This window comes from Nestor notabilis, unplaced genomic scaffold (assembly GCF_000696875.1).
Source record: "Nestor notabilis isolate BGI_N333 unplaced genomic scaffold, ASM69687v1 scaffold21063, whole genome shotgun sequence".
Lineage (NCBI taxonomy): Eukaryota > Metazoa > Chordata > Aves > Psittaciformes > Psittacidae > Nestor > Nestor notabilis.
The window spans coordinates 16,034-29,894 of NW_009923563.1; the positions used below are offsets into that span (position 1 = coordinate 16,034).

General features: G+C 40.8%; 1 protein-coding gene across 1 annotated transcript in view; it reads right to left on the minus strand.

Moving 5' to 3' along the window:
* The window catches only part of GNS (glucosamine (N-acetyl)-6-sulfatase), a 16,999-nt gene extending 3,273 nt beyond the window's left edge, over positions 1-13,726 (minus strand). Inside the window, exons 1-11 of the mRNA XM_010012222.1 lie at positions 13,592-13,726; positions 12,703-12,909; positions 11,081-11,146; positions 10,573-10,671; positions 7,987-8,154; positions 4,894-4,976; positions 3,365-3,483; positions 2,706-2,809; positions 2,249-2,350; positions 969-1,076; positions 183-293 (exon numbers count right to left, since the gene is read on the minus strand). Coding sequence (XP_010010524.1) covers positions 183-293; positions 969-1,076; positions 2,249-2,350; positions 2,706-2,809; positions 3,365-3,483; positions 4,894-4,976; positions 7,987-8,154; positions 10,573-10,671; positions 11,081-11,146; positions 12,703-12,909; positions 13,592-13,726 — 1,302 coding nt within the window. The remainder of the gene's footprint in view (positions 1-182; positions 294-968; positions 1,077-2,248; positions 2,351-2,705; positions 2,810-3,364; positions 3,484-4,893; positions 4,977-7,986; positions 8,155-10,572; positions 10,672-11,080; positions 11,147-12,702; positions 12,910-13,591) is intronic.
* Positions 13,727-13,861: the final 135 nt, after the last annotated feature.

The window sequence follows — 13,861 nt, forward strand, 5'->3', positions numbered from 1 at the left end:
TCCCTAAACCCACCAGAGTTCGGGTCAAGCATTCTCCCCAGTAGATAAATACTTCACGGTTTATCCTGCAAGCAACACTAGTCTGCTTTTCAAAGTACTTTATGGAAGCCTTGAGAGCAGATAAGAGTGCAGTCGCTCGCAGCTGTGAACAGTTGACATCTGGGAGTCAGACAGAGACTCACCTCCCGGTCATCAAACTCACAGTACTGCAGGTCCCAGGAGGTTGACAGTGTCCTTACACAAGCGTATGTGTTGTTATAGGAATCTTCACACACACAGTCAGGGAAGCAGTGCTGTGAAGTGAGCAGTGAACAAAAACTTCAGAGCAGGAAAAAAGATGAACTAGCAGTCGTCTTCCTAGAGCCTGCACCAGCTCAAGCCAACTGCAGTTAGCTGATGAACACCAGGGTCTTAGTCTAATACATGCAGTCTCCCCTGAGGATTTTAAGTAAAATCTCAGCTCTTCTAAATTAGAGAATTATTAAGCTTACTACAGTTAAGTGTGTTTTGTCTGGAAAGCTAACATGTATACATTGAGAACATCCCAACATACACAAGTAAAGGCCACACCAGTGGGATGCTTTACTTAAAGCAAACCCTCTTTGATTCAGGAAGTAGCTATGACTTACAAATAACAGCCACAGACAACAACTGTGCAGCAAGGTCACTGGAAGTTTAGAAAAATCATGGTCTTGCTACTACCCACCTTGCCAAGCCCGCACCTCCAGCCCTGAGGCCCTACAGATTCCGAAGGAAAGGGTGGCTGTGTTCTGCAGAGTCACATGGACACATCAGTTCCACAAGGCTGCATGTCTCCCTCTGATTCCTAAATGCTGGCAGAACCTACAGAGCTAGCTCCTACTAACCAAGACACTAGGAGCTTAGTGATAGAACCAGGTTAGCCCATACAGCAAACAGGTTGAATCCAGCAGCTATTTTCTAACATTAACAGATCTTGTCTTGCTTACTGTGACTCCAGGTCCTAGGCCAGGACAGGTAGGATCGCTGCCATTGTACCCTTCTCCCTGGTACTCCACCAAGAAGTCTGATCTCCATGTCTCATTTTTGTCTCCTCTCTAGGACAAGAGAGTAACATCACTTAGTATCCACTGCACTGTGAAACACAAGGAATGCTCCATGCCCACTCCTTACAAGGCAGTTTCATGATTCCTAGACGGTCTTAAAATAATATTTAGCCTTAGGTTACAAGGTCTTGTGTAACAGGAAAACAAGGATCCAACTCCAAAAATATTAACAGACCTTCTTGTGAGGGGTTGAAGCACTATCTGCAATTTACATAAAATCCTGTAGTAAGATCAAATAGGAGCCACAGGGTCAGATACAATTACATTACAGACAAGACCCTTGTAGCAAGGCTGCTTGGTTTATATCACACTATCACAACAGATGGAAAAAGATATCCTTGGCATAAGAAAAGATAAACAGCTTTAAGAAGCAACTAAGTTTTAAGCTGCTCTATTTTGAACTGCATTTTAAAGACAGAGGGAGAGGGAAGTTTAAAGTTAGTATAGAGCACCATCAGGGGCATATACAGCAAAACAATGAGTTTCACAGTTTTGATTCCATCAGTTTAAACTAGATGCCTTTTACCTGCTTCTGTCTAAAGAACAGCTTAAGGTTTGGATACACGGTTTTAAAAGCAAAGCACTGTTTTAAATCTGGATGATCCTTCATTTCCAAGTAAGCCGCCTTCAATTTATAGAATGAATTTAATTAAAACTAAACAGATCAACTGCAAGCAGCTTTATTTAAGTAGGCTTCTGCTCACCTATTGGAAAGGTCAAGTTTACTTTGTAAAGCCATGTGCATTTTTCCAGAGTTTAGGGGGAAACACTAGTTCTACCAAAAATTGAGGCAAACCAAAGATTTCAGTAAGAACAGTCTGCTCTTCTCCTGTGTCTATGCTGCGAAATCCTAAGGAAAAAGGGAGGGAAGGTGCAAGGTGAAAACAACATCAGCCTTCAAAACAGGAATCCTTACAAACGGCAGGAGTAGCCAAAGGATGACACAGCTTTCTCTTGCAGAGTGACCACAAAATTGTAGGGCTTATGAAAACACATCTGCATTTCAAACGGATACCTACTTTTTTCACTAAGTTATGGACACCCCACGTGAAAGTGACATTGAGGGAAGAATCTGGGTTTGAGTCTATTGAAGGAAGTAGTATTTGCTTTAAAGAATAACCCCTGCAAGAACAGCTGGTTACTATCCCTGTCTCTCTACTTACCAGCAGTGGCAGCAGTGACATCCCATCCATCTGGGTCTTATTCAAGTCATACCCCGCGATGTCCAGAATAGTGGGACCCAAATCAATATTTGCAACAAGCATCTGCAAGGTGAGAAAAACTTACTTCAGAAGCCCAGAACCCAACAGATATAACAATGAGACTTCTGTATGTGAAGTACTTGTAATTTTAGGTACACCTAAACAGTACTTAATTTTTTCTTTATAGGCTAACGGACCCTGTAACATTTAAAAGCTGTGGCAGGGTCTGTGGAAAGTGAGCTTCACACTTTGCTTACTTTTGTAGCCTGCAATTAAATTTACTGATTGAAGCAATAGCACACAGCTTTTTAGAATGAGGTCTTTGCAGTGATTTAATTTCACTGATACATATATATGCAGGAAGATAAATTATGACCTAAAGTTGAGAACTGTGAAACAGTATTAACTTCTTTCTTACCTTGTTTGTCTGATTTGGTTTTATCCCTGGTCCTCGAACTAGCAATGGCACTTTGATATCAAACTCATACAGCTGCCGTTTGTCTATTGGCAAAGAAAACTGGCCTATACAATAGAAAATGGAAAAGGTTAAATGGCTTCTGATTTTATGTTTTAAGAGTCTTGTGTTACATAATTTCCAACAGCCAAGTGTGGTTTTGTTTTTTTCTTTTACAAAGTCAGAAGAGGTTCTTAATGTGAACTACACTAAAAGTGGAGGACAAGAACAGGCAACTTCAAAGTATAAACAGTATCTTCAAGTTTAACAGCTTAGATTCTGCATTTTTAGTTCTACAGCATGGTAGACTTCATTTCTATTGGTTAACTCTATTGTGGCAACTCTTTCTAAAGAACACAGGGACCCTTCCTCCGTTTCTGTCCTAATTTCATGTATACCAGGATGCAGTGGCAGTGATTAATGATAAAAACCACAACCAAACAACAAAATCCCCAAACGCCCCACACTGCAGCTCCAAATTGTTTTGCAACTCGGATCAGTACTTCTCATGTCTACAGTTTTCCATAGCTGCTGTTCCCACTTTTCTGGGGTGGTCCTGAGGGTGAAGTGTTGTGCAGTTCCTGCATCTTCTGTAAATGTTTAGTAATCAGTGAGAATGTTACCAGTGTGGAAGCCATTGTCTGATGTGTAAAAGATGTATGTGTTGTCTAATTCTCCATTCAGTTCCAGTTTCTTCACTAGCTTCTCTACCAGGTCATCTACTGACAGCAGAGTTTGCCACCTGTACAGAAACAAAGTTATTCAAGTTAAAGCATAGAAAAAAAAAAAATCAGAATAATTCTGGCTGCAAGGCAGGGCATTTGTATTCTGTTTCAAATCAGCAGTGTATGCACTCCAAGTGGATCATTTTGCTTGCAAATTCCAAAAACAAACTTCAGAGATTACTACACTGTACTTTTGAGACTGCAAGTTAAGATAGAAACAGACATCTTCTTGTTCTTGTGTTTCTTCAGTTCTTGTCTTCAGTTCTTGTGGATTTTATTCTGTAGTGTCTGAGACTGACACCAAAATACTGATTACTTCTTATCTGGAGACAGTCAAGACCAACTTTGAAGCAACATGGTAACAAAGAGTCAAGAGTTATCTCCTGCAAGGTCACTTGTTATTTCTTTTTATGTAGTTTTTAATACTAAAACCCAAGACTGCTGTGAATTTAATTGTCTATACAGAATCTTTTCTGCTTGAAAACTACATCTGCTATTTTGTATTGCTCATAGACTATCAGGGTCCATTATTGCAGTGTATCTAAAGCCTTGAACAGGTACAAGTTCTTTCCTTTGTCATGGGGATTGCTGTTGAGACAAATGACTGCTTCTGGTAAAACAGTAACAAGCCTCCACAGACTAGTATTATGCTGAATTAGTTACTCATTCTTGGATCCTGTTGTCTCCAGGCTTACTTTAGGATTTTGTTGCATAATTTTATCTTCATGTTTCATAAGGCAAGAGCCTGAAAATCTTGGTTTTCCATCTCCGAAGTGACAAGGAAATGCCTGGTAACAGCTCAGAATGGAGCTTAAACTTCAAGTTAAGTTAATGTCTGTTTCAGAGTTTTAAAGAAAATAAACCTGCAGTGTAAACAAATACCCTTCCTTTCTCTTAAAAGAGGGAACAAGCTGTATCTTCACACTATTCCCCACATCCCCTTTTATAAAAAGGAACCAAGCTCCTGCCCTGGCCAGTCAGGTGTTCTCACGTAAAAAGACCACAGACTGAACCAAGGTGAATAAATCAGATTAGCTGGCAGATAAATCAATCACATTTGATGTACATTATGTAAGACTCTGGAATCCAAGTGAAGTAGAAGGTAAGGGCATTTTTATGAAAACCTGCTGTCCACTGAAAGAGAAGCATTAGGGGCACTGAACATGATTGGTCTTTTTAATGATAAATGATGGCAGAATTTGGGAGCAAAATATTTCTTAAGTCAATGACAAGTTTCTTTGCAAAAAGTAAGCAGAAAGTCAAGTCTGCCAAGACAGATGCCAGAAAACTACTACAGGCAATTTGACATCTATGGTCAGGCTTAGTAAAACCTGATAAAAAAAAAACCAACACAACAAAGCACCTTTTCTTTTTTAAAAGACAATAGAAGTTCTGAGCAGAAATCTTAAGCAACAAAAAATTCTTACCTCTTTCTATAAGCATCATCAAGAAACTGTATTGAAGAGTTGGTCATTGGAGTCTTTGCTTGTCGGATTAACCAGTGCTTGTTCTGCAGAAATAAAAAGACAGACAAACATCAGCACAGGAGAGAAGTACCAACTTTTAAACCTTTCCTAGGCCAACTGCAGCAGAAATGTTTAGTGGAAAACATCCATGTGATGCGTGTTAAATAGCCAGGCAATGCTATCAAACTGACCCTCTTGGTTCATCTAAAAATCTAAGGTGCAAGAGAAGAATATATTACAGCTCCACTACGCTCAGGCACTAGTGAGAAGAAAAAAGCTGTAGATCTTGTCAAAACAGATCAAGGAGATATTTGGGAAAGGAGCTCGGGAAGGGTCACCCAAAGATAAAGGTCTCATAGCCCAAGACAGGTCTGATGAAAATATCCAAATGAGTGATTAAGCAGCATTGTAAGACTAATTTTTTCATTTACTAGATCGGAGATGACCCACTCACCACCCTCAGCCTGAGCCTATATTTAGTTGGTCACTCCTCCCCGCAGAACCTCTCCTTATGCTGTTTCCCTCCTGTCACAAGCAAATGACTCTGAACAGGCTCAGCCTTAGGGACGCACAATGAAGTGACTCATGTCACCTGCAGTTTTTTCACTTCCCTGTTTTCTGTTCTTGCCGACTGAAGGAGAGTTTTGGCACGGAGGCTTAATACCGTGTTGAGTTCATTTTAATTTGCTTGGATTCAGATCTCACAGTAGTTTTAAAGATTCTCTGGAGAGACACTAAGTCTCTACTAAGTCTATCTCAGCAAGAAAACGCAGCATAATCAAGACCAAACATCTAGTGTGTTGTTTGAGAGAGGAAAAAGGAAAGACATCACAAACCCCATCCCCAGCAAAACGGAAGTTCTTTAGAGAACAAAGAGGCTGGCAATACCACCTGTGCACCAGCCACCTTTCAGAAGAGGTGCGCTTAGGAGAGACCCTCCTATCAGGCACGTAAGTCATCTAGTATGGTAGAATCCTCCTCTTTCCTGGAGTATTTTGTTCTTCCTAGCTTTCTCTGAAGTTCCAGAAACTTCACACAGAACCTAGACACCACTGTGGATTTCAGTAAACTTCATGCTGACACAGTCTGCAGATCTGCTTCCCCGTCAGTCCCTGTTACATCTCTTTCACCAGTTATACACAAAGCTGCTACCTCCCTACACCCCATTCCGAAAGAAGTTTTAGGAGATCTTGAGACAGCATGCCATGTCTTGCCAGCAGAATCTGAACACAGCTGTGCTCCAATTCTGCAGGAAAAATAGTGCATGCAGGAGAAATCCCCAACACCCATCTTAATCAGTTTCTGTCTCAGAACACGTTAGATAAGCCACTCATCTGGGCTACCAGTAGTCCTGCCTGGGAAACCAGACAGCAACTCATTGCTTGATGTAGTTCACAGCTGAGGATCCTAAGCAGAAGTTAAAGCGTGAATCACTGGACAGACTGACAACAGCTTAGCTCCTGTTTTTCATGCAAATTCTGCCTAGATGGCTTCTTTTAGTACCCCTTGGTCACATACTGTGTAAGGAAGCTAGGCAACATTCACTTGGGAATCAAGACTGTACAATGCAAGACTCTCAAGCCAGCATTACAACATCTATGACTTGAGGGTCTGAGCCTATTTACTTGTCTACTGCTATTGCAGGGATTGTGCTTGCCCTAGAGAACAGTGAAGCTCAAAGAAGAGTTAGGCTTCAAGACCACAACACTGTCAATTACAGAAACACACTGTTAATGATTCTAGCTATTGTGTCTTGGAAGAAGGGTAGTGGCTAGTCTGTTCCTGTTGTGAAACCCAGTAAAACTGTGGATACAGGCATTGACTTCCAAATACTAAGTCTGTCATCTTGCTTTGTATTATATAGGCACACGCAGAGATTTTGCTCCGCACAAGGCAGCTCCACACTATTTTTTGGCTGGCTGCTGACTTTGCAGCTAGTCGTTATTTCTGGCTCACTACTTTAAAAGCATTCACCTATTACAGTAATGGAGGCTACGACAAAGTTAGGGAGCTTTTTATGGAGGAAAAAAGTCTGATCCTCACTCCCGAGTTTGAAACATAACAGGTTGGGCTAAAGTATTTGTTACTGCCTGCAGCCCTTTCCTCCCATCTCTCATGTTTTCATATCACACTGATAAGCACGTGGTCATTTTGCAATCTACAATCCTCAGCTACAAACAAGTTTCACCCTACACTACATGAGGCACAGTGACCTTAAAAGAGGTATCACTAGGCACCAGATAGGCATTCAGGCAATGTTATGTCTTAGTCTTAAGGTTAAGAGCAAATCAGTTGAACACCGAGTTCTGTATTTTAAACAAACTGAATCAAATGCACAGAAGTACAATATCTCACCAGATTAACTGTTTGTGCTTTCACTTATTGGCAGAGTAAGTCGTAGAGGATTAGTTTGAGCTAAATCATATTTGGCTGAGTTCACTGGCAGCGGAAGGGACTGCCCTGTCACAAGGATGTCTATGAATTTGTAACATTAGGCTCAGCAATTCTGCTTACAGATCATTTCAGCAAATTTAAGGCAAGTTCGCAAAGTCCTTAGTGACCTGGCTCACGACCGTGTGGCTTATGATTTCATGGAGTCCTCTGGTTAGTCCGATATGCTTGTCACCCAGGGGCAGCACTGCCATAAGCTCAAGTAACAGACTACCCATCCACACAGCAGATGTATGTAGGAATACAGGCCTCACACCTGAGTCTTTGTGTAGCAATGCTACCTATGTGTACTCCTGAACATACCAAAAGCAATGAAAGAACATTCTAAGAGCATCAGAACAGCCTGGAAATTGGACAAGGAATTAACTCTTTTCCATTTATCAACCATAACTCCATTGTACTGCCTTATTTTTGACAATACATTTTTTTAATTTACAAGATATTGGTATGCAGATACCTCAGTCACAATAAACATATCTTACCCTGACAGGCTGATTAACATAACCAAACAACCAGCAGTCACAGTATTAGCCTGAACAGGCTTAGCACGCAAGTCTCTGCTGTCACAAGTAAGTAGAATAACCTATGCAGATTCTAGCTTACCTTCCCATGAATATTAAAATTGCTATTTCTTGGTGCACTGACATTCTGAAAGCTCTTTGTATACTGTGGAGCAGCTGTCCAAGGCGAGTGCGGTGCTGGGGTTGAGATCATCATAAAGAAAGGCTCGAAATTTGATTTATACTCCAAGAAATCTAATGACATGTTGGCCTGTGAACAGTTTTGTTGGAGAAGAAAAGTCAGACCTCCAAAAGAAAACAGCAAGTATAAAGTACCAGACATTCATAACCTAGAGTTTGGTAGTACTGGGAACATTTAAACTATTTCAGCAACTTATTGCTTGCTCATCTCCAAGTGTCCAGAACAGCATCTTGTGATAAAAAAAATCCCAAGTGTTCACATGAAGCAAATCATTCATCCCACATCTCTGAACAGCTTTCTACTTCAAACCTGAAAAGCTTATCAAGAGTTTGTGCCTATTCCAACTATCAACAAAATCCACCTAAACTTGGCTTTCATCAAGTAGAACTGGAGCTCTCTTTAGCATAGTCCGAGTCTCTCACATGCCATCTCCTGCCTGACAGATCCCGGTTTAGCAGTTTCATTTGTCTTCAGAAATAGCAATAGTTCTGAAAAAAAAACCAAACCAAAAACAACCAAAACCCCCAAAACCTCCAGCCCCACTGTTTATAGTGTACACTCATTCTGTAGCAAGCTTCCTATCTATAATGGGTGCCACATTTCTGCTGAAGCCAGAAGCTCTCAGGAAGGACAGTACCAAACTCCACTCACTCACAGCACCTCACTGCACTTTCATTTTCGTTTCAGCCTACACGCTTTCAAGTAGCAAGTGAGTTCTGCTGACAATCCACAGATGGAGAGTTTCATACTGGCCTTCCCTTGGTCAGCCTTTGAAATTAAAGCTTCAAAGGTATTACTCACAGGTGAGCTCTTTACTGTTCAAATCTTGCAACATTTTCCTTTCCTGCCCAATCAGTACACCCCATTCTGGATATCCTTTTCTTTCTCTAGAAGAAACAATACACTAACAATTCCCTCCTCTTCCTTCCTCCTAACTCAAACATCTAAGCAAGTAGGGCAGGACTTCAGTTACATGACAACAGAGTTAACGGAGAATAAGAACTGTGTGAAGTTTGAAAATCTGGTTCAGAAACCAGTATAACATAGGTAAAGTCCTAGAGATAGTCAACTTAGATTTTGATAGAAGCTTAAACTACAACATGTCAGGGCTGCTGGAGACAGATCCAGATGCTCAGATTCTTAATACCAGACTTAAGTACCGAGATGTGTCAGGACAAGAAAGCTTGTGCATGACATCAAGCAACCCAGGAACTCTGCATAAGCAATTAACTCCTTTGCACCACTCATGCAAACATGAGCTCTGAAATGCTGAATGCATATTTGGTAGCTACAGGCAAAAAGTAGAATGGAACACACTGAAAATCATAATATACTGCTGTATCAATAGTTAACACACCACAAGTAAGAGGTTTATGCAGCAATGACCTGTTAGTCAAAATGCTTATGAGCTGCTGAAGGATCACAAGCACCTAGTGCAATGCCAGTAATAGGATAGCCTCACTTCTGGCTTATCAATTCCAATCTAGCTTTAGACAGTGTAAATCTAAATTTAATCAGACAGCTGTTCAGTACCCTGAGAAACATCCATCAGTTCTGTTCCCAGTAAGCAGCTGTCTCTGTTCAAGAGCCCAGTGCAGTGAAACTCATTAGGGTCTCAATGGAAGACTACAAACTGACTGCATGAGATTTCTCAGAAAGGACTTTTCCCAAGTGCTGCATGTGAGCTCCCAGCACTACCAGCTCCTACACTGTAACAGCATGTTGAACTAAGATGGCAGCTTGGCAGGTGGGGGGAACACTCCCCCTCCCCACTTCTGTACCCCAAATCTCCAAGCTAATAGTACTCACTAAACAGGGCCTCAAGAGAGCTAAAATAACTCTTCCAATCTTTCCTTTAAGTATTTGATATCTTTGTTATCTCTCTTTACCTTAAGAGAGTAAAGAGAATAAACACTCCCTGGGCAGCTACACATTTTGCACAGTACATATACTGCCCTCTCACACCACAGAGGACTGATTAGCCTTTGATATCTCCAAGATATCAGCTTGATGTAGTTAGAGCTTAGAAGATACTAACACATCACACTAACAAAAAACCATGCTGTAACCCTATTTTTACATGCTTAAACTTCACACTGAAAGCTTGGCCCAGTTTATCTGTTACAGAATGTATTATAATGAGACATGTCCTTCAGTGAAGTAGTTTAAGTCATTGCCTACATGCATCCCATTCCCCATGCACCACCGCAGTCAGTAGTAACAGCTCAATGAGGCTACTGGCTTGCAGATGGACAGCTGGAATCCCTTTCCTCTCCACAGCTCATACACACAAACCTGTCATTTCTATATATACCCAGAATCTTGCTCTGCTGATTAACATCCACCCATGATCACAACAGCACAACCATGTATTTATGAACTAATACAGCCTAACAAATTATCATCCCACCCTTCCCTGAGCCCCCAGCATAAGGCATTATCTGGTCATAAGCAGCTTCTGTAACACACATGTTGCAAGTTTCTTACCAGTACATCTGTCAGGTAATCCACACTGTAGTTCTCACCATGCCTTCGTGCTTTACCATTTACTGAAAGAGTATAGTTGTAGTACTTTGAATTCTTCTCCTGTGGAAAAGAAAAGCAATGGGCATATTTATACAAAGTAACATGCACATTGATTACTTGAAATAATCAAAATGACCTGCTAGCAAGCGTTTGTCAAATAGGTTATAAGCACTTGTCATAAGGATACCACAAGAATTCTCAGAGCTGGTTTCCAACAACAAAACTTATTTTAGTGCTACCTTACAGTGCTGTGGCTTTACAAGCCAGGATTTCCCCCAGGCACCTTAGCAGGAATAGCGTTTGTGAAAGCCAAGGATGCAATACACAATAGAGGAAAAAAGGGAAGAAAATTTGCATGAAATTTTTAGATGCTCTTTGCCTGCTCTCTTATCACCAGCAAAGCTCGAACATGAGTTGGATTACAAAGCAACCAAAATTAGGTATATTAAACAACAGAATAGTCACATACCAAAGCATACCAAAAACTCCACCCAGGAGGGACGTGACCTACTCCCCCTGCATCCTCTGCTCCGTACTGAAAAGAAAAAGACCATGACTCACAGTTTCAATTACAATGAATAAAAGCTAGAAATTATGTTTCATATTCATGTGCTTTATTCAACACTAGTCAGAAAGTGCATTACGCCAAATTCAGTTTCAGAATGAAAAAAACCCAAAATATATATGCATATAAAAACACATAGCCTGTTAAAGAAACTAGGGTTAAATAACTATAGAGACAGTAACTGAAAGCTTGGTATTCACCAATAAAATTTAGATTTTATTTCCCGTTCTACTCTGCACATGAAAATATGCAGAAATCCTGGGGTACATCATCAGGCAATGAGAGGTGATCAAAACACACATGGGACAAGAGTCGCTGAGGCTTTGTGATAACAATTCACAAGATACTAAAGAACATTTTGCATAGATCGACAGCTTTATCATCCTCCCCCAAAGGGAGGTAGGAACTTTAAGCCTCTTGTCACCTAAGTGCCAAATAATCTGCAACGACTAGCCTTTAAACCACCAAAAAAGGGAAAGTAGCTGCTGCATCAGTGCCAAACTCAAGACAGAGGGTGCCTCAGGGCAACACAATGGGTTGCCCTCAGGGCTGCCCTCTCCCATCTACACAGCTTGCCTAACCGCAGGGACAGGAGACCATGCAGTCAAGAGATGTTCAGAGGAAGCCAGAGAAGTTTCCTTTCCCCTCAGTGCCTCAGTAACACCAGGAGAAACAAATTTGTGCCTGGCTATGAAAATTCATGTTCCATTACTCTGTTACACCACCAACATTTTCCACCAAGGGATGCAAGGAAAATAATGCTGTAAAGAACCCTGCAACTCATCTAGCTCCAAATACAATTCCATCACGCAAAAGCAGTACCCAATCTTAGAGCCTTCAGCACTGAAATTTACATCTTACCAAAAACTACTGCAAATCACAGCTTAGTTAAAAACAGGGGAAAAAAACCCAAGAAAGCCAAGCCCAAAGGACACACATAGAAGTGTTCAATAATAACGTTTTGGGTAACCTCTATAAAGAGCTTTGATAATATCTGTTCTCCCAGTGAACTTGCCTTAGTTCATTTAATATTTAAAATGCCGTAATAACTGCTAAAAAGAAAAAAGTCCTCTGATTCAAGGTGATATATCAGTCAGGAATTTTAAGATGAACAGACTTTTTCTTTAATGTTCTAACATTGTGCTTGGTCTGGTGCCGGCTTGATGGTGTTCTCAATACCACACACCAATCACCTATCCATTTCTCCCAGTCATTAAAATAATAATCTCTAAAAATCAACACACCTTAACATACTAAAGTCTTTAGATTCCATCATCCTTACAAAATTAACATTTAAAAATGTTCAGGCACCTGCAGGACCTGATTTAACCAAGGTAACTTAAAAGATCTGAACTTTGCATCATATTTATGCTGTCTCAGCAAAGAGAACTGCTCATCCAACTACCACCATTTCAAATGTTTTGGGGATCTGCACTCAGCTACAAACATAAAAGCCACAGGAAGTTTCAGAAAGGTGGACAAATGGAAATGAACTGCAGCACAGTAAAAAAATAAGCACAAAATACCTCATTCAAATATTTTCCAGCAAAGAACGTTTGATAGCCACACATAGTTTTGAGGAGAGCTGGGAAGGTATATGGCTCCTGAATCTTCTGCCATAACTTGCTGCTGCAGTTTCCTTCCAGAGTGTTATTGACAACATGATGATTATGTGGGTATTTTCCTGTTAAAATGCTAGCTCGACTGGGACAGCAGAGAGCACTGGGAACATACTGGAAAGACAGGATGAAGAGATACAAGATTAACACTGTAAAACAATTTTTCTCTCAAACTTTCTAGCTTTGAAGTAACAGCTAATACGGTGATCAAAATGTTCACCAGTGTAAAGCATGCTTTTTTCTGGACACACAGAATTACATCCTAAGCATTTTCACTAGTGAAAAACTGCACATGAAATTGGTTGTAGGTTTCTGAAGCATATGCCCTTCAATCCCCCTCTCCTGATTGGACATGGTTCTTATACAGCAGTAAGTATCCATGAAAATACTGACTGCAATGGAGTTCATGCACTCCATTATTTTTGCCATAGAAATACACTAGAATATGAAAAGAGTGAAGTGGGTTTTCAGCATGCAAGAAGCCGAAAGTTTTAAGCAGCTTCTTCTAATGCTTCTCAGTTTGTAATAAAAATACTCAGATTACTCAGTTTTACTTTACAGCTTAAGGAAGTCAACAAAGTACTTTTAGGAAGTGAAACTTTCCTTCTCAGCTTCTGAACATGACCTTGAGCTATACTCATTTTGAGGCCTAAAGTAGTTAAAGACTGAATGTAAAAAACCCACACGCATACTTACAGGCTTCATAAAACTACTACCAGATTTGAGGCCTTAGATGACCTAAGATACAAACTACGCAGACACACACACACCCCTCAGAAGTTTGAAGAGCACTTACTGCATTTAGGAAGGTCATTCCCATCTGTGCAATGAGAGCATTAGTCTTCTTCAGGGGGGTCTGGAAGAAAGGTACCAAAAGGAAATCAGCTAAAAACATAAGGATGTAGGTAAAGTAGGGGGGCTGAGCCAACATACCGGAAGCAAAGCCCACCACCACAGTTTCCAGGCACTGCTGGGGCAATCCATGCAGTGCCTTTTCGCTGGGGCCTCGTCTGGTCCCAGCAGTTACACAACTCAGTCCAAGAGAGCCGAGGTGCAGGGACCTGCC